We start from the raw sequence: 26856 nt of genomic DNA, 5'->3' as shown, positions 1-26856 counted from the left end.
CTGTTACACAAGGAGGTGTGAATGTATGTGTGTGTGTACTTTTCTTTGTTGTCTAGTATATAATTATGAGATATTATCATTAAAATGGAAGAAGATTAGTGGACTGCTCTGACAACAGTCAATAAACATTGAAAAAACATAGTTAAGGTTTTGTTTATTTGTTTAGCCTCAGATCAGTCCTGATCAAGCAGACATATGTCCAAAGGCTTTCCAGCCAAGGCCATCATGTCTTCTGTGCTAGGAAATTACAAGTGTGTTATCCAACATCTTTTTCTTAGTTTTTGTTAGAATTTGGGCTGAAGATCTGGCTGCTATTTCTAGCACCTCCAGTGACCTTGTAGTGGTTCCCACATTAGAAAAAAAAAAATCACACACAAACAAACAAACACGTGGTATATTCCAGGAGTTTTGAGACATTTTCAGGAGAGATATTTCTTAAATTTCAAAGAAGTAAGAAAATTCTCATCTCCTTTGAAGTAGGATCCTCTAACTCTGATGCATTTGTTGTATCACTGCAGCCACTTCCTGAAGGCCCCATGGGATTCCTCCAAAGTAAAAGGTATGCAAGACACTAGTCACAGCCATCTTCGTCATCAAGATGACTATTCCTGAGATTCTCCTTCACTTTGGGGAACAACCAAAAATCACAGAGAGCAAAATCTGGACTGTAGGGACGGGGGGGGGGCAGTTTAAAGTTAATTAATGTACAGGGGGTGGGAGTAATTCTTGATGAGTTTCCACTTCCAATGAAGATCTTTTGGTTTGTGTGGGTTCTCTTCTACTTGCAGCCATGCTGGGGCACCGCCTTGAGGATCTTTTTAAAGCTTGGTACTTATTCTATAGTGGAGGCACAATGGCCCAGTGGTTAGGGCAGCGGACTCGCGGTTTCGATTCCCAGACCGGGCGTTATGAGTGTTCATTGAGTGAAAACACCTAAAGCTCCACAAGGCTCTGGCAGGGGATGGTGGTGAACCCTGCTGTACTCTTCCACCACAACTTTCTCTCACTCTTACTTCCTGTTGTGCTTGTAATTCAAAGGGTCGGCCTTGTCACACTGTGTCACGCTGAATATCCCCGAGAACTACATTAAGGGTACACATGTCTGCGGAGTGCTCAGCTACTTACACGTTAATTTCACGAGCAAGCTGTTCCGTTGATTGGATCAACTGGAACCCTCGACGTCGTAAGCGATGGAGTGCCAATAACAACAACTTATTCTATCAGTCTCTTTTGCTGAAGTACTAAGTTACAGCAATACAAACTCACAAACACTGTTGTCAAGTAGTAATGGGAACAAAACACTGTCATAAAGAAACACACACACATATACATATCTACAACAGGCTTCTTTCAGTTTCCATCTACCAAATCCACTCACAAGGCTTTGGTTGACCTGAGGCTATAGTAGAAGACACTTGCCCAAGGTGCCATGCAGTAGGACTGAACCTGGAATCATGTGGTTGGGAAGCAAACTTCTTATTACACCACCACTCCTACACCTGAATAGGTTTGCATTAACAATATCTCTTCCTGTCTGTGGGAGTACATTATCCTTAAATCTGACTTCTTCTCACCTTACAACCCCGTGTCTTCCTTAGTCTTTCTCTTCTGTGTACCACCTCCACTGTAAGCACCAACACCATATGTGTGTGTGTGTGTGTATGTGTCTGTGTGTGTACATGTATGTGTGTGCTCCCACACACTAAATAGAAATCACTTTAACTGATCGACCGACCAGCCATCGTGACTATTAAGTATTCTGTTTCAAGTTGTGAGTCCAAGTGAAGTATTTTGGTGGTTTCTGTTGAGAGGGTCATGTAGGTGTAAAGGAAGAGCAGGAGAGAGAGAGGAAAAAAAGCAAGACACACAAAGAGAATGAAAGAAAGAGAGTGAGAGAGAAAAGAGAGAGCAAGCAAGACAGAGAGTGAGAGAAAGAAAGAGTATGAGTCAGAGAGAGAGGGAGAAAGAGTATTACACAGAAAGAGAGAGAGAGAAAGTGATACAGTTAATGGAAGAGAAAACAAGACAAAGAAAGAGAATGACACAGTTAATGAAAGAGAAAACAAGGCAGAGAGAGAGGGGGGAAGAAAGAGAGAGGGCGAGAGGGAGGGAGAGAGAGAGTGTTTTGGTTCTTTCCATTTATCAATACCATTTCTATTGATTGTTCCTGTTTAATGGTCAGGCAGCATCTAATGGTTTTCATTTCACAAATCTCGGACAAATGGAAAATAACTTTTGTTTCTCTTTCTTTCTGTGATCATGGCTCTATTTTTGTCTTTAACACAATCCTTCTCGATTTAACGTCACCTCTTAACATCATTTAGGCTGGCTTGCTCAATCATGGATTTTACAAAAAACCATTGTTTGTTCACATCTTTGATTTCTGTTGCAGTGTTTCAATCTTGTTTTCTTTTGTTTTCTTTCCATGTGGCTTCTTGAATGTCTAGAGGAAGGAGACACCTGCAATTGTATGTGTGTATGTATATATGTATATATTTATATTAAGGGCATTACTATATATAAATGCCTCCTGCTAGGAGGGACACTTAAAGTCAATGTGTTTTTTATGGTAGTTTTGACTTTAAGAGTCCCTCCTAGTGTGAGGCATTTATGTATAGTAATGCCCTTAATATAAATAAATATATTTATAGGGAATAATTAATAAATTAAGTACCAGTGAAAAACTGGGGTTGATGTAATTGACTTTCGCCCTCCCCCAAAATTTCAGGCCTTGTGCCTAAAGTAGAAAGGATCATTATTATTATTATTGTTATTATTATTATTGGTGAACTGACAGAATTGTTAGAGCACAGGACCAAGTGCCTTGGTGGTACTTGTTCAGGTCTTTACCTTCTGAGTCCAGAACTGGTCACTGTTAACTTTGCCTTTCATCCTTTAGGAAGGTCGATAAAATAAAGTACCTGTCAAGTACATGCGGTGGGGTTGCAGTGGTGGAGAGGTTTCAATGTAATCAGCTATCCCACATTCTTGGCGCTTCCTCTTTTACTCTTTTACTTGTTTCAGTCATTTGACTGGAGCACCGCCTTTAGTCGAGCAAATCAACCCCAGGACTTATTCCTTGTAAGCCTAGTACTTATTCTATCGGTCTCTTTTGCCGAACCGCCAAGTTAGGGGGACATAAGCACATCACCATTGGTTGTCAAGCGATGGGGGGGGGGGGCAAACATACACACATACATATATACGGCGGGCTTCTTTCAGTTTCCGTCTACCAAATCCACTCACAAGGCTTTGGTCAGCCCAGGGCTATAGAAGAAGACACTTGCCCAAGGTGCAACGCAGTGGGAATGAACCTGGAACCATGTGGTTGGTAAGCAAGCTACTTACCACACAGCCACTCCTGCGCCTGTACAATTTTTGTATATTTATAAGTATTTATGTGTGTGTGTATGTGTGTTTGCATGTAATATATGTGTAAATTGGGATATAGATAAACAGGAAAGGGTGGAAGGCTCATGTGTATTGGCTTCCCCCTGCTCCCCACCTCTCTCTCTTGCTATTTTCACTACATGTTTATAACTGTATGAGCATATGTAATACATGTGCAAGTAATTTGTTATGTCAAATTTTTGCTCTCTAGACAATGCATAGTTTGAGATATTTTGTTTTATTCTGAATCTTTTTATCTTTAACTTTTTTCTGAAGTTTCTAACGAACTGAAGTTCCTAGATGAATAAATAATTTTTTGTGTGTGTAGATATAATCATCATTGTCATCATCGTCATCATTTAATGTCTATTTTCCAGATGGCATGGGTTGAAAGGGTTGACAGGAGCTGGCAAGACCACGGACCACACCAGGTTCCATAGTCTGTTTCAGCCTGGTGTCTACAGCTGGATGCCCTTCCACTTTATAAAGTGGACTGGGTGCTTTTTATGTGGCATCAGCACCAATACCAATGCTTATATATATAAGCATATGTAGGAAGGGTGTTAGGAAAGGCATCCAGCCATAGAAACCATACCAAATCAGATTGGAATCTGGTACAACTCCCTGGCTTAACAGTTTTCAGTCATACCGTCTAACCCATGCCAGCATGGAAAACAGACATTAAATGATGATGATGATGGTATCTATGTAAATGTTTGTTTTTATATCAAGTTATAATAAGATCAGTCTAACATTAAGCTAAAGAATTATTCCAAACTTTTTCCATTTGTATACTTTTATAAGAAGTGTGACCGTGACTTTGATGTTTCGGTCAACTTGGACACTAAACTCTGCTTGCGAAGACCTGTTGGGGCAAGTGAAATCAGAATCATAATTGAACCATATTTGATGACTGGCACCTGTGCCAGTGGAGCACTAACAGCACCGTCCGAGCATGATCATTGCCAGAGCAGCTGTCTGGCTTCCATGCCAGTAGCACATAAATAGCACCATTTGAGTGTAATCGTTACCAGCATCACCTTACTGACACATTAGAAAACATTCAAGCAAGGTTGTTGCCACTGCCTCTGGACTGGCTCCTGTGCAGGTGGAATGTAAAAAACACCATTTTGAGCGTGGCTGTTGCCAGTACCGTCTGACTGGCCCTCGTGCTGGTGGCATGTAAAAGCACCCACTACACTTTCGGAGTGGTTGGCATTAGGAAGGGCATCCAGTTGTAGAAACTCTGCCAGATCAGATTGGAGCCTGGTGCAGCCATCCGGTTCGCCAGTCCTCAGTCAAATCGTCCAACCCATGTTAGCATGGAAAGTGGACGTTAACTGATGACGATGATGATGGAGAGAGAGAGAGAGAGAGAGAGAGAGAGAGAGAGAGAGAGAGAGTCTCTTCCTGATAAGCATTTCCACTCAAGATCTTACAGACAATGTCTGTACTTACCTCGAAGTATCTGTATTACTTGCATGCAGGCTTGGCTGCGGTTTATGACGAAGGAGTGGACATCCAATTCACATGACTCGATTTGGTCTCAATAAGTGTAAACAAAAACTGTGTGGAAGCCCATTGTATGTGTGTCCCACCACTACTTGACAACCGGTGTTGGTTTGTTTATATCATCATCATCAACATTTAACATTTGTTGTCTATGCTGGTATCTGTTGGACAGTTTGACCAGGGCTGGCAAGCTGAAGGGCTGCATCAGACTCTAGTCTGGCATGGTTTCCATGGTTGGATGCCCTTCCTAACGCCAACCATTCCAAGAGTGTAATGGGTGCTTTTATGTGCCAGTGGCACAGGTGCCAGTATCTACGATTTCACTTGGCTTGATTTATATCCCTGTAAATTAGCGATCCAGTGAAACAGACTTATAGGATAAATACTAGGGAGCTGTTTGTCTAATTAATCCCTTCAAGGCAGTGCTCCAGCATGGCTGTAGTCCTATGACTAAAACAAATAAAAGATATAGTTTTATTGCTGTTCACAAACTGAAGAAGCTTTTATCAGGTTTTTCTCTCTGCTTGAAATAGCAACTAAATCTTCCTCAAATTACACTCACTCAACTTGGAAAAATAGAAATGTGTAGGATAAATGTATTCCTAGATACATGATGGCCAAGAAAAGGATGGGATGTTCCTGAGAGGGAGGCCTTTGAATGTCAGATAAAATACTTTGCAGTATTTGTTCTGACACTCAGTGCTCTGAGTTCAAATCCTGCTGAGATCAACTTTGCCTTTCATCTTTGTGGGAGTCAATTAAAAAAGAATACCATGGCTGTATGATTAAGAATCTTGCTTAGCAACTATGTAATTTCATGTTCAATCCCACTGCACTGCACCTTAGGCAAGGGTCATCTACTATAGCCTCTGGTTGACCATTGCCTTGTGAGTGAATTTGGTTGACAGAAGCTGTATGGAAGAAGGTGGTGAGCTGGCAGAAACGTTAGCACGCCAGGCAAAATGCTTAGTGGTATTTCGTCTGCCGCTACGTTCTTAGTTCAAATTCCGCCAAGGTTGACTTTGCCTTTCATCCTTTCGGGGGTCGATAAATTAAGTACCAGTTACGCACTGGGGTTGGTGTAATCAACTTAATCCCTTTATCTGTCCTTGTTTGTCCCTTCTATGTTTAGCCCCCTGTGGGCAATAAAGAAATAAGAAGCTGTATGGAAGATCATTGTATTTGTTTCTCTGTACCTGTGTCTGTTCCTCCCCTTCACCACTTGACAACCAGTATTGGTTTGTTTACATCCCCATGACATAGTAGTTCCACAAAGGATACTAATAAAATAAGTACTAAGGGGTCTGTCTGTTCCGCTAAAACCCTTTCAAAATGGTGCTCCAGCAAGTCCACAATTCAATCATTGAAACAAGTAAAAGACAGGATAAATTGAGGGTGGTAGATTGGCACAAGTGTAAGAACATGAGACCAGATTCCTTGTGGTATTTGTTCCATCTCTTTGTATTCTGAGTTCAAATCCCACCATAACTTAATTCACCCCCTTTTTTTAACACCACCACAACTTAGCATCACTGGTAGCTTTCTTTTAGTGGTGTCCACTCTGTTGCAGACATTTAAGCCAGTTCTCCAGTTTGAGCATTGATTCTTCTCACCAGTCTCAGAAGCCCCATAAAGGATCATCCACATTACCTTCCCTCCTGACTAAAAGGATTTTTTTTCTTATCACTGAAAAATAGTCAGGACTGACCCTGTGTCTAAATTACAAACTGAGGGATTGTTTCTGTTGTTATGTTTCTCACCTTGTTTTAAAGGTGATGAACATGATCCAAATCATGCTCTATACCTCCACATGACCCTGGGATGCTTTCTGTTGCATGCATTCAGTGTAAAGTCTGTGATATGAAGTGACAACTTCCTCCTATCCTCCCACCAGTCTTTGAGGCCCTAAAGAGAGTCACGAGTACTGCCTTGCTTCCTCTGACTAAGCCATTAAAAAAAGAAAAATATAGTAATCTTCATGCACTAATAATAATAGTATCCCTATATAACTATATCAAATGTTCAACAGTATTCTGTGGTGGTGGTGGTGGTGGTAGTAGGTAGGGAAATGTTAAGGAAGGACATGCAGCTGAAAAAATACTTGTTGCACACCACCTAAAACCATCCCACCATGCAAGAACACAAAAATAGATATAATAATAATACTAATAATAATAAAATGTAGCAAAAATTTTTTTAAATGGTAACACACATGCTCACATTCCCTATCCCACCTCTCTCTCTCTCACACACACACGCACACACACATTCATTGAAATGTGTACATGTACTAATTTATATATACATGTGTACTAGAAACTTTTAACCTTTAGTGATGTGAATTATGGCTGCATGTGTGTGTATGTATATATATATATATATATATATATATATATATATATATATAGATAGATAGATAGATAGATATTATACACACACAGGCATATGTCAGTTTTTTCTCAGTTTTCTTCTACTAAATCCACTCAAGGCTTTGGTTGGCCCATGGTTATAATAGAAGGTGCTTGCTCAAGGTGCTATGCAGTGGGACTGAACTCAAAACCATGTAGTTGGAGAATTAAACTTCTTACCACACTGCCATATACATAAACACATGCACACACATCTGTATGTGTATATATGTGTGCAGTTATGGATATCTATGAGTATGGCTCTGTGTCCTTCCTCTTTTTTAAATCTTTATGTGTGGGTTGAAGGAGTTTTACCTGCTATTTCTAGCATGCCTGCTGTTTAACGTCATTATTATTTATGTTGTTGTTGTGTAAACTGTAAGTGGACCATGAACAAGCAGACCTATGCTCAAAGGCATTCCAACCATGGCCATCCTTTTTTTTTTTTTTTTTTGTAAAGGTTTTTCAATCAAGGTGGTAAATTGCCAAAGATATTAAAGTATTTCTTCCAGCGTTCTGAGTTCTAATTCTGCTGAGGTCAACATTGCATTTCAACTTATTGGCATCGGTGAATAAAATACTATGTCAGAAGACCTTGGACTGGCTGAATTATTGGAGTGTAGGACAGGAATTTTTTGTTGTATCTGGGGCTGTTTGTATTCTGAGATCAAATTTCACCCAGGGATTTAGTACCCACCAACAATGACCAGGGCCAATCATTTGGTCTAGAGACTACCATTGGTTATGAGTTGACTGTGATCACCTGTAAAATAAGCAAACAATATGTGATGATAATATATGTGTGAGATGATCTCAAAGAGACTTGGCTGCTATTTCTATCAGGTTGAATGACTGTAGTGAGACATAAACTTGTCCGACACCATGGCATGGAAGGAAGTGTTATATTAAGGTCTTCCCATTTATAAAATGGGGGTGAAAGAAAGAAAAAAAATTTCAAATATTGGTGAAGAGGGGCATTAGTATCTTTCCTTTGCAGAACTTGGCACACACACACATACATACACAAGTTAAAAAATGTATAGTAAATACATAAATGAAAAACACACACAGAATGGCAAGTTTAAAAACATATAGTAAATACCACAGACAAATGGAAGACAGACACAAAAGGTCCCCAACTCCTCATCTGTTATCAACCAGAGGGTCAAACACAATTTCATGCCTTTAACAATAATATTACTTCTTTCTGGTGGCTCTGGCAAGAACTGCCGGGAATATGGGACTGAAAACAGACAAACAATAAATGGATAAACAAGCAATACAGAAATGGATTTATGAAAATGAATAAATGTAATTCAAAACGAGACCATTAGTAAATGGACAGGAGACAAAAACAAAATAAACAAACAGAATGTAGCTTTAGGGCTAGGTGAAGACGAAAGTATGGGTATCACTAAGAGAAAAATCCTAAAGGATTGGAAACAGAAGGGCAACAGACAGCGAAACAAGTTAAGTGGAGGTTTGTTTTTATGTTCAGTTATAATAAAAACTTATTGTTATATTTGGGGATAGTTATATTTTTACTAATTAACCACATGCACTTTTGTCAGAAATCTTTCATCATGCATCTTGTGTCCTCTTCAGTAACTCTCCATCCCACCATGTCTCCTCTTGTTCTTCTGCCCAGAAAGACAGAATGGACTAAACAGAACTGGAGGAGACATAGGATGGGTGACGAAAGACTAAAATGATAATAATTAAGCTGAAGTGAAGACCAAGTATATAGTGCTTGTGGTTAATTGGTGAAAAATATGACCATCCCTGAATATAAGAGCTGTTCCAACACACAATTTCACATCAGGAATCTTGCAAAACAATAAAATAAAACCAATTTTTTACATTAATCCAAAAGGTTATTCTATAATTTTGTAGAGTACAAATTTATTATTCTTAAACAAAAATATTGTTGACAGTGACTTGGAAGTTTTAGCCAGTTAAGCCATCGTTGGACTGGCCGTCCAACAATGGCTTAGCTGGATGAAACTTCGAAGGCACTGTCAACAACATTGTTGTTTAAGAATAATATATACATATACACACACACGCATACACTTGCACAGCATATAGAATACATGCTTGTAAGTCTTCTAGTGCTGGGGGCAGAAACTAAGGTCAGTCTCACTCTCTCTCTCTCTCTCTCTCTCTCTCTCTCTCTCTCTCTCTCTCTCTCTCTCACTCAGCTTTTTCCCAACGCTAACAGAGTAACGAGGTAGGGGTGATTAGTGAGTGTGTGAGAGAAAGAGATTGGTGATACCAGTTAGCTGGAATAGCCACCAAACTCAATTTCTGTCCCTCTTTTATTGGGCAGAAGTTACGGCCAGTGGCAATTCCTGTCCCTATACCCATACTGTGCTGCTTGCTCTCTCTCTCTCTCTCTCTCTCTCTCTCTCTCTCTCTCTCTCTCTCTCTCTCTCTCTCTCTCTCTTTCTCTCTCTCTCTCTCTCTCTCTCTCTATCTATCTATCTATCTATCTATCTCTATCTATCTATTACTCATCTCTTTACTGTGTTTTGCATTCTCTCACTCTTTCTCTCACACACATTCACACACACGTGCATGCACACTACGGTTTCCCTTCCCCCAGCTCTGTGCATGTCGTTAGTCTCTTAGTGTTGGAGGGGCAGAAGTTGAGGTCAGTGACAGTTTCTAGGCACCGTTCTGCACACAGCATGGCACTGCTCGGCACCGCTCCCTCCCGCCCTCCCCTCCGCAGCTTCTAGCATCTCGTTAATCCACTGTAAAACACTAAGCTAAATATACAACCACTTAATAATACCAAGTGGTTCTTACTGACACACCCTAACCAATTACCTCGATCAATTTGGTAGATTCATATTTTTCCCCTCTCCTTCTCCCCATCTTCATCTACCTCCCTCCCTCCCTCGTTCCATCCACCGCCACCCCCGTCGCTCCTGAGGAACAAGCTCATTTTTAATTTCCTCGTTATTTTCTGCAATAATATTTAATGATGGAATTGTTCCTATTTTGTTCTTCAAGTATTCCATTGAATTCAGATCTCTCACACACATGTGGTACATTATAACCGCGCGCGTGTGTGTGTATTTGTATGTATGTATGGGTGTGCTGCCATATATGTGTCACTGTGTGGGTGTGTGTACTGTGGATTGCGTGCAGATGTACTTTGGTGTGTATATGTGGGTGTTTTGTGTGTGTGTGTGTGAGTGATTATGCATTTGTCACTGAGTGGGCATGTGACTGTGTGTTTGTGTGTCTATCTATCTATCTATCTGTGTTTACGATTGTCTCTGCGTTTGTGTGAATGGGTGGGTGTACGTTTGCATGTATGTGTGTGTATGTAACCATGTCTGTATGTGTGTGCATACATGTGCATGTACACAGAAATGAGTATGAGTGTGTGTGAATAAATGTTCATGTATATAGGAATGTTTGTGTGTGTGTGCAATGTTTGCGTATGCGCGCTTGTGTGTTTGTCATTGAGTGAACATATATCACTGTGAGTATGTGTGTGTTTGCGTGTTTATCTGTCTGTGTCTACAACTATCTCTACGTTTGTGTGTGTGTGACTGTCTGTGGGGTGGGGGTGCTTAAGATAGGTCCATCAATTCCTGACCCAAAAACCAATGACTGAAGACTCGGTGTATTGTGAAATTGTCAAAAATACGCCGTTGAGATAAAAATTTCTGCTGCACTTGTCATGCTTGGTGGAATTTGGAGAGGGTTCCACTATGAAGAATATTTAGCTATTCTAACCAAAAGGATTAATGCATATCTTTGTAACCATGACAACAGTGCTTCTTTCTTTTCCTCTTCTTTATTCTCTCTCTCTCTCTCTCTCTCTTTTTCTTCTCACTTCACACCCACACACACCTATATACATGTGTGTAAGTATACATATGTGTACATTAGTGTGTGTGTGTGTGCATATATATACACAAATATATATGTGTGTTTGTGTCTATATATATATATATACATACATACATATATATATATACATATACATATATATATTCATATATATGTATATACATGTACATTCTTTATTCTTTTACTTGTTTCAGTCATTTTGACTGAAGCCATGCTGGAGCACCGCATTTAGTCGAGCAAATCGACCCCAGGACTTATTCTTTGTAAGCCTAGTACTTATTTTATCAAACTCTTTTGCCAAACCGCTAAGTTACAGGGACATAAACATGCCAGCATCGATTGTCAAACAATGTTAGGGGAGACGCACACGCACACAAATATATATATATATACGACGGGCTTCTTTCAGTTTCCGTCTATCAAATCCACTTACAAGGCTTTGGTCGGCCCGAGGGCAAGTGTCTTTTACTATAACCTGTGGCTGACCAAACCCTTGTGATTGGATTTGGTAGATGTAAATTGAAAGAAGCCTGTCATACATATGAGGGTGTTGTGTCTGTGTTTGCTCCCACCCAGCACCGCTTAACAACTGGTATTAGTTTGTTTACATCTCTCTAACCATTTGTTTGGGAAGCAAGCTTCTTACCACACAGCCACCCTTGTGCCTGCACAAATATATAATATATATACAGGTATGCTTAATGTATATATAAGTATATATACGTGTATATATATATATATATATATATATATATATATATATATATATAGATATATATATATACATATATATATAATCATATTCGGAAATTACCATAAATATAATTTCATAGAACTGTACACACATGCATTACTTGTGACGTACAAATTAGTGTGCAATCCTATAAATTGTATTTAACCAACAATCTGTACTGATGAGAAACAGATATTTTCGGTAAGAATCTATTGATTTCGAAAAATGTTTACAGATAATTGTATTTTTTATGTAATTTTCACTAGTCTTGCCCGTTTTACGTTTTTGTTACTTCGCTAAATTCCCTTTGAGAATTATTCGGTCTTAGTAGACGCATGACATGTGATCTTCTTCTGGCACATTGGCAGTCCACCTAGTGGCCTCCTTTATATATATTTTTATATGTATATACATATATATTCAAATCCACACATAGATGTACATATATCATTCATGTATATATACCATCTGGTCAACACTAATCAATTGTTCTACTAACTAACCAACCATAATCTGCAGAGATTCGTAGATAGCCCACCTTTCTTCTATCAGTTCCATGAAGCAACATAAAGTAAACAGCCACACGTCAGAGCAGCTGTTAAAGTTCTTCCATCTGATGACACCTACTGTGAGTTGATGTGAATTGGAGAGTTACTAAGAAAGGACACAATTAATTTAACTGTTATCATCATCATCATCATCATTGTCATTTTCTCATAAGTTTTTTCTATGAATGCATGGGTTAGGTTGAGTCCTCCCTAACACATTTCCTTTTGATTTGTTGTGTTTCTCTGGCATTTTGTTCTTTGGTCTTCTCTTCCACAGTTTTTCTTCCACTTGGATATCCAGGTGCTTCTTTATCCACCTGTAGTCATCCACTTTCGTTACATGTCATCCATACCAACATACACATCTCTCTCTCTCTCTTTCTCTCTCTCTCTCTCTCTCTCTCTCTCTCTCTCTCTCTCTCTCTCTCTCTCTCTCTCTCTCTCTCTCTCTTTCCTGTCCACCCGATTCCACTTATACCCTATTCTTCTTCACTCAGCTGATCAGTAACCACACTGACGTTACATATTGATCGGAACTGTCTTCATTTCTCTCCAACTTTTGCACATCTTCAGAATTCCATGCCTATGTCTCATTGCTATGCAGCATCATACTTTATCCACAAGGATTCAACATTCTATCCTTTGCTCAAGGGAAGAATCTACTTTGTGTGTGGGTGTCTGTGAAAAGAAACTGAGCAAGGACTAGAGGCATGCTTGTTAGCATTGGTATCATGATAAAATGTGGAGGCGCAATGACCCAGTGGTTAGGGCAGCGGACTCGCGGCCATAGGATCACGGTTTCGATTCCCAGACCAGGCGTTGTGAGTGTTTATTGAGCGAAAGCACCTAAAGCTCCATGAGGCTCCGGCAGGGGATTGTGGCGACCCCTGCTGTACTCTTCCACCACAACTTTCTCTCAGTCTTACTTCCTGTTTCTGTTGTGCCTGTAATTCAAAGGGTCAGCCTTGTCACACTGTGTCACGCTGAATATCCCCGAGAACTACGTTAAGGGTACACGTGTCTGTGGAGTGCTCAACCACTTGCATGTTAATTTCATGAGCAGGCTGTTCCGTTGATTGGATCAACTGGAACCCTCGTTGTCGTAAGCAACGGAGTGCCAACATGATAAAATGCACACAGACTACAGTGAGACAACTGTAAAACATGTCCAGTCCATTGGCAGTGAGGTCGAATGGACATTAAATGACAATGATGCCAATTGTCATTATTGTTGTTGCTGGTGTTGTTTTTAGGGCTTTCCGATACTGCCATTGATTCAGTGGAACTTTTTAAGACAGTGTTACTCTTCCTGGATGCCAACATTTCTGGTCACCTCTTACGAACAAGCAGATATATGGTGCACCTATTCTAAAAGCTGGAGTACACACCATATTGTATGTCGTGCAGGTGGCACATAAAAAACACCTTTTTGAGCATGGCTGTTGCCAGTACCGTGTGACTGGCCCTCGTGTCGGTGGCACGTAAAAGCACCCACTACACTCTCAGAGTGGTTGGCGTTAGGAAGGGCATCCAGCTGTAGAAACTCTGCCAGATCAGATTGGAACCTGGTGCAGCCTTCTGGTTTCACCAGTTCTCAGTCAAATCATCCAACCCATACTAGCATGGAAAGTGGACGTTAAACGATGATGATGATGATGCATATATGTATATAAATGTATATATATATGTGTGTGTATTTCTGTGCATGTCACCATTGTTTAACATCTTCCTTCCATGCTGGCATGGGTTGAACTGTTTGACAGGAGCTGGTCGGGCAGGAGCCTGCACCATGCTTCTGTGTCTATTTTGGCATGGTTTATATAGCTGGATGCCCTTCCTAACAACAACCATTCCATAGAGTGGGCTGAGGGATTTTTACATGGCACTCACACAGGTGAAGTCAGTTTTAGTGTGGTTTTTACAGCTGGATGCCCATCCAAATGCCAACCACTTTACAGTGTAGACTAGGTGCATATATAGATGTGTGTGTGTGTGTGTGCTTACATATGATTTGGGTAAAAACCTTACAGTTTGCTTTCAAAAGCTACTGTTTGGATATCATATATATATATATATATGTGTGTGTGTGTGTGTGTGTGTGTGTGTGTGTGTGTGTGTGTGTGTGTGTGCGCACAAACATACATGTGGCTGTGTAAGTATAGAGGCAGCCTGTAACTATACTAAGAGGACTCTTGGAAATTCCACAAGACAAGAAAAGACAAATTAAGAGGAGCTATTTAAGAAAGAAAGGATGATTTGCATTTTTTTTGGCATATAAATCTTATTTTTGCCTTATATATATATATATATATATTGTTGTACTTGGGGATGGTCATATTGCCAGTTTAGCCAATAAAAACACACGCACTGTATATTTGGTGTTAATTTTTTTTTTTTCAGCTTTATATTACATTAATCTTAATCTTAATCTTATTTCGGCCAGAGTTCTTTCGTCACACTTCTGTGACCTCATCAGTGGTCCTTTGTTTCCTTCTTTCTTATGTTTGTCTCACCTTGCTAACTATCAGCCATTTTGTATTTTGTATTCCTATTGTATGTGTCTACGCATGCGTGTCCTTCAATGTGTCTGTGTCTTTTGTAAGTGCATGTGTGTATGGGGAGTGTCTGTATCACCTATATTCTCTGTTAATACGTGTTCATTTGTATTAGTTTTTATTTATTTATATGTTCATGTGTGTGTGTGTGTGTGTGTTTTTTTTTTTTTTTTTTTAATGTGTTTAATTAAATTTTGTTAACGTATGTAGTATTTAATTCCATTTGTTTATCTATGTATTGTATTATACTTTGTTCCTATTATTGGTTTATGGGTAACATGTTGTCACATGCTGTGGTTTGTTAGTGGCGTATGTTAGTGTTCCATTCTAGTTTCCTATTCAGGCTAGGTTTCCCTTCTATTATGTGTGTAGCTTCAGTAATTTGTCTAAGTGCTGCATCACTGCTATGTGTAGATAAGATTTTAATTTCTATGTTGTTGATTTGATAGGGTTGCCTGGCCTTTCAACAACCTTAATTCTTAGCTTAAGTTTGTCTAGGGCCCTTCTAAAGCGGTACGCCAGTTCGCCTCTAGGGGTGGTGTCGACGAACATGACGCTTTGGTACTTGTGGCTATTGTACCATGAGCTTGCCTTCCCTATTTTCTTCTTAGTTCTTTCTATGGTGTTCCAACCCTATCAAATCCCTTATCAGTAGAACATACCCTTTCAGTAGAACCCCCTGCACTGATAGGAACTGTATCGTATGTAGATTTAGCCCACAAACGAACTGCAAAACCAGAAATGTGGTCTATAGTATAAGATGTACAGAGGGACGATGCAGAAATAAGACAACGACATATGTAGGCGAAACAGCAAGGAGTATAGGGGAGCGGGCAAACGAACATTGGAGGGAACTTAAGGAAGGGAAGAACTCATCAGTTCTGTACCAGCACGCTGAGCAAGAACATAGAGGCTCAATCAACAACATAGAAATTAAAATCTTATCTACACATAGCAGTGATGCAGCACTTAGACAAATTACTGAAGCTACACACATAATAGAAGGGAAACCTAGCCTGAATAGGAAACTAGAATGGAACACTAACATACGCCACTAACAAACCACAGCATGTGACAACATGTTACCCATAAACCAATAATAGGAACAAAGTATAATACAATACATAGATAAACAAATGGAATTAAATACTACATACGTTAACAAAATTTAATTAAACACATTAAAAAAAAAAAAAAAAAAAAAAAAACACACACACACACACACACATGAACATATAAATAAATAAAAACTAATACAAATGAACACGTATTAACAGAGAATATAGGTGATACAGACACTCCCCATACACACATGCACTTACAAAAGACACAGACACATTGAAGGACACGCATGCGTAGACACATACAATAGGAATACAAAATACAAAATGGCTGATAGTTAGCAAGGTGAGACAAACATAAGAAAGAAGGAAACAAAGGACCACTGATGAGGTCACAGAAGTGTGACGAAAGAACTCTGGCCGAAATAAGATTAAGATTAAGATTAATGTAATATAAAGCTGAAAAAAAAAAAATTAACACCAAATATACAGTGCGTGTGTTTTTATTGGCTAAACTGGCAATATGACCATCCCCAAGTACAACAACATCTGTTTCAACACACGATTTCACATAAAAAATCTTGCAAAACAAATATATATATATATATATATATATATATACCTATCTCATTTGTTAGTATTTAATTCTCTTGGAACTGCAAGATCAATATATAATTGCATATTCCTTATTATGCAATATTTTATCGTAATTATTTTACATTATATACAATTAATGTACGCAAAATGATATAGAGAATATTCACTATGTTTTTATTTACGTGATTAGTTTCAATTTCATTGCAAATTTTAAAAAAAAACAGAAAAAGACATCCAGAGCTATTTTACTAAGTTATTTCACTTCGAGTCACAATAATATAGGATTTTAAAATTACCTTCTTCTAAACATTTTATTTCTCTCTCTCTCTCTCTCTCTCTCTCTCTCTCTCTCTCTCTCTCTCTCTCTCTCTCTCTCTCTCTCAAGCTTTTTAACCATGTAATTTACCTCAACATGTTAACATTTCTGCTTTTCTTTCTCTTTCTCCTCTCACTTCCACTAACCATGTGACATCATGGTTAGTGGAAGTGGCTATCTACTGTCTCACTCACTTTCACTCCCTCTCTCTCTTTCTCACACTCTTCTTCATTCCTCTTCCTCACTCTCCCTGCCTCTCTATCACTCTCACTCCACCCACTAACTAACTAAAGTGTAATGTGTGAACGAACGAACAAGCAGAATTATAATGTAAGTACTAGGCTCACAAGGAATAAGTCCTGGGGTCGATTTCTTCAGCTAAAGGTGATGCTCCAGCATGGTCACAGTCAAATGACTGAGACAAATAAAAGAATATGTATATATAATTGTGTGTGTCTCTATGAATGTTTATGTTCCATGTTCCAACATGAAAGCATTGAGCTGAAAACTGTCATTTGTTGGCATTCCCTGTGAAGACATCATCAGACATCTAAACTTTTGAAGCTATGTGGAATAAAAAGACTCTTACTTGGAAAACAGTTAAGGGTTAGCAACAGGAAGAGCATATGGTTATAAAACATTGTTTCAGTAATGTTAATGGTCCAGCCCATGCTAGCATGGAAAAAAAAAAACAAGCATTAAACACTTAGCATTTAAACCAGTCGTATCAGACCTAAATACCTTGCCTGTCTTATGTTGTTCAAAGTTGCTAGGTCTGGCCTCTCACACATACCCTTTAATGTCATTCTAAAGATAAACAATCACATCATCAAAATCTTGAAGCTACGAGATAATGCATGATTAACCCATTACCTGTCAGTGATCTCATATGAGATCACTTAAAAATTACAAATTTCGTAATTATCTGTTAGTATTTACATATATCTAACTTTTTTGCTATATCTACTAGGTATATTTCTCTGATATTCAAATGAGGTTTGCTAATTTTTCACCCAATATCTCGCTTATTTCTATTTAAAATGTTATTTTGATCATTCCAGTGTGTTTCTAAGGCTGTTTTATGCTAAAAATCAAAGTTTCATGAAAAAATTCCAGTTAATAGAATTATGGGAGGTAATGGGTTAACTCAAAGCAATGTGAATAAATCAGCTTTACATTTGACCAAATAATCTGAATGCTAAAAGGTTAAACATTTAACATTCAAACTAGCCATATCTGGTCAAAATATTCTGCCTGTTCTAAGTTCAAACTGGCCAGATCCAACATCTCACACCTACTCAACAATATAATAGTAAAAATAAACAACCACATCGCATAGGAGTGGCTGTGTGGTAAGTAGCTTGCTTACCAACCACATGGTTCCAGGTTCAGTCCCACTGCGTGGCACCTTGGGCAAGTGTCTTCTACTATAGCCTCGGGCCGACCAAAGCCTTGTGAGTGGATTTGGTAGACGGAAACTGAAAGAAGCCTGTAGTATATATGTATATATATATATGTATGTATGTGTGTGTCTGTGTTTGTCCCCCCACCATCACTTGACAACTGATGCTGGTGTGTTCACATCCCTGTAACTTAGTGGTTCGGCAAAAGTGACCAATAGAATAAGTACTAGACTTCCAAAGAGTAAGTCCTGGGGTCGATTGGCTCGACTAAAGGCGGTGCTCCAGCATGGCCACAGTCAAATGACTGAAACAAGTAAAAGAGAGAGAGAGTACATCATTGAAATCTTGAAACCACTAAATAATGCATGATTACATCAAAACAATATGAATAAATAAGCATTACATTTGACAGAGTAATCTGAATGCTGAGGGGTTAAATAAATTAAGGAATACTTGCAAGTGTATATTAATTTAGTTGAGTGGGGTGGAAGTGTAATTTGTTAGTTGTAAACAACAATTTAGACCAGTAAGTGTAGCTGTGAAGATTATTGCGACCACGCCTTTCCTTCGTGGTAATGTCAATGCGTTACTTATATTTGTCCGCCTTCCTTCCTCTTTGGTCACTCTATACGTCACCTAACAACTGACATCTTTGAAACCCATGACACACAATATGAAACCTCACCATCAGGGACATAGTGCAGAATGGACAACCACACACACACACACACACACACACACACATTACATGCATGTGTACATATATACACACATATACATACAGCTATGTGTGTGAGTGTTGTATATATGATTCATATGTGTGTATATACATATGTACATATGTGTGTGTGTGTGTGTGTATATGTGTGTGTATGTATGTGTATATATATATATGTGTTTGTTTGTGTGTACATATATATGTATGGATGCATATAGATATATGTATGTATGTATATATGTTTGTACATATGTGTATGTCTATATAATATGTATTTATGCGTGTGTATATGTATGTTTGTATATATCATCATCATCATCATCGTTTAACGTCCACTTTCCATGCTGGCATGGGCTGGACGATTTGACTGAGGACTGGTGAAACCGGATGGCAACACCAGGCTCCAATCTAATTTGGCAGAGTTTCTACAGCTGGATGCCCTTCCTAACGCCAACCACTCTGAGAGTGTAGTGGGTGCTTTTACGTGTCACCTGCACGAGGGCCAGTCAGGCGGTACTGGCAACGGCCACGCTCAAAATGGTGTCTTTTATGTGCCACCCGCACAAGAGCCAGTCCAGCGGCGCTGGCAACGATCTCGCTCGAAAATCCTATGTCGCTCGAATGCATGTGTATGCATATATATATATATGTGTGGATGTATATGTATGTTGTGTATACATATGCACACACACACACACACATGTAAATAGACACAGGGATGGCTGTGTAAAGTTCATTTCTCTACATTCAATCCCTACTGCAGAAGTTCTCCGGCTGCTACAGCATCATGGTGGCCACTATCTTGTGACAGGAATGTGGCAGGCAGAAGCTGTGCAGTAGCCTGCTGTTTGTGTATGTGTTGTTTACATGCTTATGTTTATATTAGTAAAAACAGACCTAGTGTTATGGTTTATGTTTCATGAATAAGTGGTTCAACAAACAGAGACTGACATAATAAGTATCAGAGTGTATTAGAGTTGATATCTTCAACTAAAAACCCTTAAAGGCTGTGCCCCAGTATAGCCACAGTCCAGTAATGGGAACTGGTAAACAAGATTTGAAAAAGAACACCCCCCCCCCCCCACACACACATGTTCACATTTATACCAATAATAATTACTGCGCATGGTTTTTTTTTTTGTTCAAGAAGCTTGTGTTTCCTGGAAAAAGAAAATCAACCAGCTAATTCACACGTTGCAATCTGTAAGTGGAACAGTAAAAATATGCGAAACTTTTCTCAAGTTCAAAATGTGGCATTGTTTTGTTATCACCATTCCAATGATAGACACAGACATACTCACACATTTTGTCTTCATCATTTTATGTTCCACTCTCTGCCCTGTCATGGTTTGTCACAAAATAAATCAGTTCTCGTTCAGAGTTACTCCCCTTCAAGACTGGCTGGTGGAGAATTTCTCACTTATATTCTTCATTTTCATCTTGGTTTCTATGGTTGCATGCTCCTCGTATTAGCAACCCACTTTACAGTGTGTCAGGGGCACTAGAGAAAGTGCAATATGCTTAGCGAGACTAAAGAGTCCTCTCCAACTCTTGTTGCCTCAGCTCATTTTCCAACCACTTTACAGAGTGCACTGGGTGCATTTTCGTGGAACATCAGCACAGATAAATGAAAGTTTGAGATTTGAGGAGGATATGATGTGTTTTAGAGTGGGGGGGGGGGGGGGCGGATAGCAATAAAGAAAAAAGGTGTTAGTAAGAGGGACAGTTGAATAAAGTTGAATAAGTTCAGATGCAGGTGCAGGCATGGTTGGGTGGTAAGAAGCTTGCTTACCAACCACAGGGTTCTGGATTCAATCCCACTGTGCGGCACCTTGGGCAAGTGTCTTCTACTATAGCCTCGGGTCAACCAAAGCCCTGTGAGTGGATTTGGTAGACGGAAACTGAAAGTAGCCTGTCATATATATATATATATATATATATATATATATATATATATATATATATATGTGTATATATAAATACTGGGATCAGTTCATTCAATTAACAATTCTTCAAGGTGGTGCCCCAGCATGGCGACAGTTTAATTGCAAAACCAGGAAACAAAAAGATGCAGTGAGTGCAATGCTAGCCCTCTTTACACAAGCAATATGATGAGAGAGAGAGAGATTGCAGAGAGGTGTAGTGATAGGAGATGGAATGATAAATGGAGGGGAAGAATGGTATATGGAGAAATCAATATGCACATAATGATCGTGAGAGAGACTTAAATGTAAATATTATATAGTCTAATCTTTTCCATCATCACCCATCCTTTCACGTTCAATTTTTTTTCCTTCATGCTTGCAGGAGTTGGGCATGTCTGGTAAGCTAGTGCACCAAACCTATACATGCATAGACAGTATAAAATATGCTACCACCCACTGGTTTGACCTTTTAGCATTCAGGTTACTCTGTCAAATGTAATACTTATTTATTCACACTGTTTTGAATTAATTACGCATTATCTCATAGCTTTGAGAGTTGAATGATGTGATTGCTTATTTTGAGAATGATATAGTAGGGTACATATGAGAGGACAGATCTGGCTAAAACAGGTAGGATATTTGGGTTATATATGGACCATTTAGTGGAGGTGCAATGGCCCAGTGGTTAGGGCAGCGGACTCATGGTCATAGGATTGCGGTTTTGATTCCCAGACCGGGCGTTGTGAGTGTTTATTGAGCGAAAACACCTAATACTCCACGAGGCTCCAGCAGGGGATGGTGGTGAACCCTGCTGTACTCTTCCACCACAACCATCTCTTACTCTTACTTCCTGTTTCTGTTGTGCCTGTAATTCAAAGGGTCAGCCTTGTCACACTGTGTCACACTGAATATTCCCGAGAACTACGTTAAGGGTACACATGTCTGTGGAGTGCTCAGCCACTTGCACGTTAATTTCACGAGCAGGCTGTTTCGTTGATCGGATCAACTGGAACCCTCGACGTCGTAAGCGACGGAGTGCCAACAACAAACAACATATGGACCATTTAAATGTTAAAGGGTTAAGCAAAATGTTAAAATGTTAAAGCAAAATTTCTTAAACTTTTCTGGCAAACCTTTCAAAAACAGTTTTACAATTCATTTAACCTCTTATGAAATATAACTTTACGAAAGCAAAAGTAAGAGATTAATGAAGACATGCAATAATGTTTGTATTGGAATTTCCTGAGATATGGAATGTATTGCAATAAAATTCCTCTCACTACTTATGTTTTTGCATTCTTTTGCCTTTTATCTTTTACTTGTTTCAGTCATTAGGCTTCAGCCATCTTGTGGCACTGCCTTGAAGAATATTTAGTCAAATGAATTGACCCCTGTACTTATTTCCTCAGCTGAGGTCAGGGTGGGTAGTATTGAGGAAAGTGGCTTTATGTCAAGTGATGATATGCTAAAGCAGTGCTCCACAACCGGTATGCTGCGGTGTAACCTGGTGCCACGTTGTAACCTGAATATAATTTTTTCCCCTTTACTTTTAGTTATATTTTTAGTTCAGGTGTGCCGCCGAATCTTAAAAAGAATTAAGTGTACCGCAAGTAAAAAAAAGGGTTGCAGAGCACTGTGCTAAAGTATGGTTGATGGGGACAGAAACGGGTGTGCTGCTGTTGGCAAGATACATGGTAACTCTAGTTGGAAGAGGAGGAAGATGGTGCTGAAGGTGTGTTGGAGTTTACCCCTAAGATGCAGGGAGGAGAGTGGGAAATGGTACTAGTGGGTAGGCAAATAAGTGGGAGTGTGAGAGAAAACATTGGTGAAATAGATCAGTCAAGAATAGTTCAGCAAACTTTGGTAATTGTTAAGTTTTGGTTATCCTGAGCAGTGGAAATGTCTAATGTTTCAGACAAGAGTTGCTTACAAAGTTGTAAAATATTATAAAGGCTGGTAGGGGTGAGAAAGAAGAAGAAAAAAAGTTAGTAGGTGGAGACAGGATGTAGAGGGTGCATTATTGCAGTGAATAAAAGAGGTGTAGAGAGTGACAGCGATGGGTTATGAGGCAAGAAAGGCTGAGAGCTTGATTGTTGGTCTGAGAAGCAGAGTGAGGGGAGAGCAGTAATGGGAGTGCTTGGTTGAGGTGGAAGAAGGGCTGCTAGTGTCGTGTGAGTTAACTAATCCTCTCCAAATTTGATGTTTTGTTTATATATATATATATATATATATATATATATATGTTTATTTTCCATACTGGCGTGGGTTGGATGGTTTGATTGGAGTTCATAAAGGTTGGGGCTTGCATTAGGCTCCATCATCTGTTCTGGTATGGATTCTATGACTAGATGCCCTTCCTAATGCTAACCACTTTACAGTGTGTACAGAGTGCTTTTTATGTGGCACCAGCACCAGTATCGATTCTGCTGTGGGGGATGAGTCATAAATATGTATATGTACACACACATACATGCACACACACACATTTACAGAAAATTTATTTGGTATTTTAAGATTTATGAAATAATATGCATATAAGCACATGCATACATACACACGTGTCTATGTATGTACCTATCTATATATATGTATGTATCTATTTGTATGCATCTATAAGTATGTATCTATCTTTCTATGTATACATATGTACATCTGTTACAATAAGGATCCTCTTCTTAGGGTGTTTCACATAATTTCTTTAGTGTAAAAGCTGTTATCAATTTATTGAGATGACTTGCTGTGAAATTCATCAAGTATTAAACTGTAGAAGCAGCAAGAAAAACTATTTTTTTATTACAAGATTGTCTACGTAGAACATTTATTTTATTTAAATTTCTTCTTGACATGTTGCATATCTCTCCTTTGTATCACATCTAGTATTCCATCTTTCTCTGCATTCTCTGCATTTATCTATATCTATCTATCTTTCTGTGTGTTTATCTACCTATCTATCTATTTATCTGTTTGTCTATCTATTTGTCTGTTTCTTCATGTGTGTGTGTGTGTGTGTGTGTATGTATCTGAACAAAGATTTTCTTAAATTAAAAATTATTAATTGTATAAAAAGAATCTTAAAAGAACAATGACATGAACATTTTGGGAGAAAGTTTTCACATAGTGTTAATGCGCTTTCACTGTTTACAGCTTTTCAAACACACATCTTATGGAATCAGCCATATATACAGATTACCCTATAACATGTGTTTGAAAAACTGTGAACAGTGAAAGCACTTATACACAGTATGAAAACTTGTTTCTAAAAAGCTTGCTTCGTTCTGGTATTTTCTTTCTTTTTGCTTGTTTGTTTTTTGGGGGTTTTTTTTCAAGATTCTCTTTATATCGTTAATAACTTTTAATTTAAGAAAATCTTTCTTCAAATATTGTGACTGTAACAAAAATTCTTTGCAAAACTTTTTTTTAAGATACACATACATACAGACAGTCATATATATATATACATATATATATGTGTGTGTGTGTGTGTATGTAAATATACGCACGCTCTCACAAATACAATTCATTGCTTTCTTTTGCAGTCTGCGATCTGTCTAACTCAGGCCAATGGGACTCAAACACAAGCAATCCAAGAAGCTATTTCTGGAAATAATTCTAATAAAGAACTATTTGAGCCATGTGCTGAGTAAGTACAACAACTAATACATTCTCTTCTGTAAATAAATGCGTTTTTATACACATGTGTGTTTGTGTCTGCGTGTGTGTGTATAGTTTCTGTGAGAGAGTGTTTTACTGGAAATGTACTTTGTATTTTTATTAGTTTAAAAATGCTTTTAATTATAAATCTCAAATAACAAGCTGTGATGGACTAGTTCTGACAGACCGTTGATTGTTGAACTATGGTGAAAGTCCAGTGTAAGTAAACTATGAAATTGCAGGGCAGAGTGTGTGTGTGTGTGTGTATGTATGTATGTATGCATGTGTATTCATGCACACATGCACATATACTATACACATCATCGAAACATATATATATATGTATCACACGGATGTGTATATACTTGCATATGTACAATTCCCCCTTCCCTGCTGTTGTACAAGACACTTTCCCTTGGTGCTACTGTGTGAGACAGAACCCAAAACCTCATGGTTGACAAGCAAACTTCTTAACCACCATCCATTCCCCCCCCCCCACACATACACACACAAGCATACCCCACAACATACACACTTGCATAGTAATTATAATGACTAATGTTTAAAGTTGACAACACGATTTATGCCAACAAAGCAATCCCCAGTTGGATCTTCAACAAAGTCTCTTTTATTCAAATGACAGTTATTTATTGCCTCCAAACTATAATTCCTTTGTGTCTTATCATTAATAGACGCAATTATTATTATTATTATTATTATTATTATGGCAGCAAACTGACAGAATTGTTAGCATGCCAGGCAAAACGCTTAACAGTATTTCGTCCATCCCTAAGTTCTGAGTTCAAATTCTGCTGAAGTTGACTTTACCTTTCACCCTTTTGGGGGTCAGTGAGACACGTACCAGTTACGTACTAGGGTTGATATAATTGACTAGCCCTTCCCCAAAAATCTGTTTTTAGTAGAAAGGATCATTATTATTATGTATTTGCTGGGAGTGGTTTGGTTGGTAGAGTTGTCAGGGCAACCAATAAAAATGATTTGTGGTATTTACTTGCATGCTTTTGAATTGAGCCAGCCAGGTAGAAGACTACCCTGGGTTACTGTGTCTATTTTGGCAGGGTTTCTACAGCTAGATGTCCTTCCTAACACCAACCACTCTTAACCATGTAGTGACCCCTGTAACTATATCTCTCTCTCTCTCTCTCTCTCTATATATATATATATATATATATATATATAGTCACAGGTGTCACTGCATGGTTAAGAAGTTTGCTTTTCATCCATGTGGTTCTCTGGTTCAGGCCCACTGTGCAGCATCTTGGACAGGTATCTTCTACTGTTGCTGCAGGCTGTCTATTGCCTTGTGATAACCAGTGTTGGTTTGTTTATGTCCTTGTAACTTAGAAGTTTGGTGGCAAAAGAGAGTGATGGGATAAGTACCAAACTTTAAAAAGACAAAAGTACTGGGTCAATTTGTTCAACTGAAACCCTTCAAGGTGATGCCCCAGCATGGCCACAGTCTAATAAGTAAAACAAGTAAGAGAGACTAAGGGATAAAATAAGTAAACAGCACACACACGCAAACACATTCTTCTTCCTCTTCTTCTTCTTCTTCTTGTCCTAAATATTCTTCAGATGTGATTCCATGGAGTGGTTTAGAAAACGTCCAGAATGACGTAACAAAGTGTTTCTATTATTGTCATTTAGTATGGGAATGGTAAGGAAGGTGAGCCTACCCAAGTGAGGCCACTACTATCTAAAAACAAGTTTCATTTCCTGTAGATAGGTTCTCTAATTGCTCTTCAGTTCCTATCAGATCTGTGAATCAAATCTCAAATAATAATTTAATTTTCCTAGTTTCAGTCTTGCAAAATAGAAACAGTTGTTGTTGTTGTGTTTCTTGTTTGTTTTTTTTTTGTATATTTTCTGTTGTAAAACCTCTTAATTTATTTTTCTTCTAACTTTGTGGATTGGTTTTAAGTGTGTGTGTGTACATACATATATATATATATATATATATATATATATATATATATATATATATATATATATATATATATATCTCCATCCATATGTATGTGTATATGTAAATATTTGTGTATATAATATAATCATTTCATGTGTGTGCATGTGAAGGCACATGGCTCAGTGGTTAGATTGTTGGGCTCACTATCACAAGGTAATGAGTTTGATTCCTGGACTGGGCTG

General features: G+C 38.5%; 1 protein-coding gene across 2 annotated transcripts in view; it reads left to right on the top strand.

Annotated features, from left to right (window-relative positions):
* LOC106876126 (G protein-coupled receptor kinase 5) overlaps positions 1 to 26856 on the top strand; it is a 378987-nt gene that overhangs the window by 277252 nt on the left and 74879 nt on the right. For both annotated transcript variants that reach the window (XM_089356590.1, XM_089356589.1), the window contains exon 5: positions 24573 to 24676. In XM_089356590.1, coding sequence (XP_089212716.1) covers positions 24573 to 24676 — 104 coding nt within the window. The remainder of the gene's footprint in view (positions 1 to 24572; positions 24677 to 26856) is intronic.

Source organism: Octopus bimaculoides, chromosome 8 (genome assembly GCF_046866305.1).
Source record: "Octopus bimaculoides isolate indiv1 chromosome 8, ASM4686630v1, whole genome shotgun sequence".
In the NCBI taxonomy this organism is placed as follows: Eukaryota; Metazoa; Mollusca; class Cephalopoda; order Octopoda; family Octopodidae; genus Octopus; species Octopus bimaculoides.
This window is presented reverse-complemented; position numbering and strand designations above follow the sequence as displayed.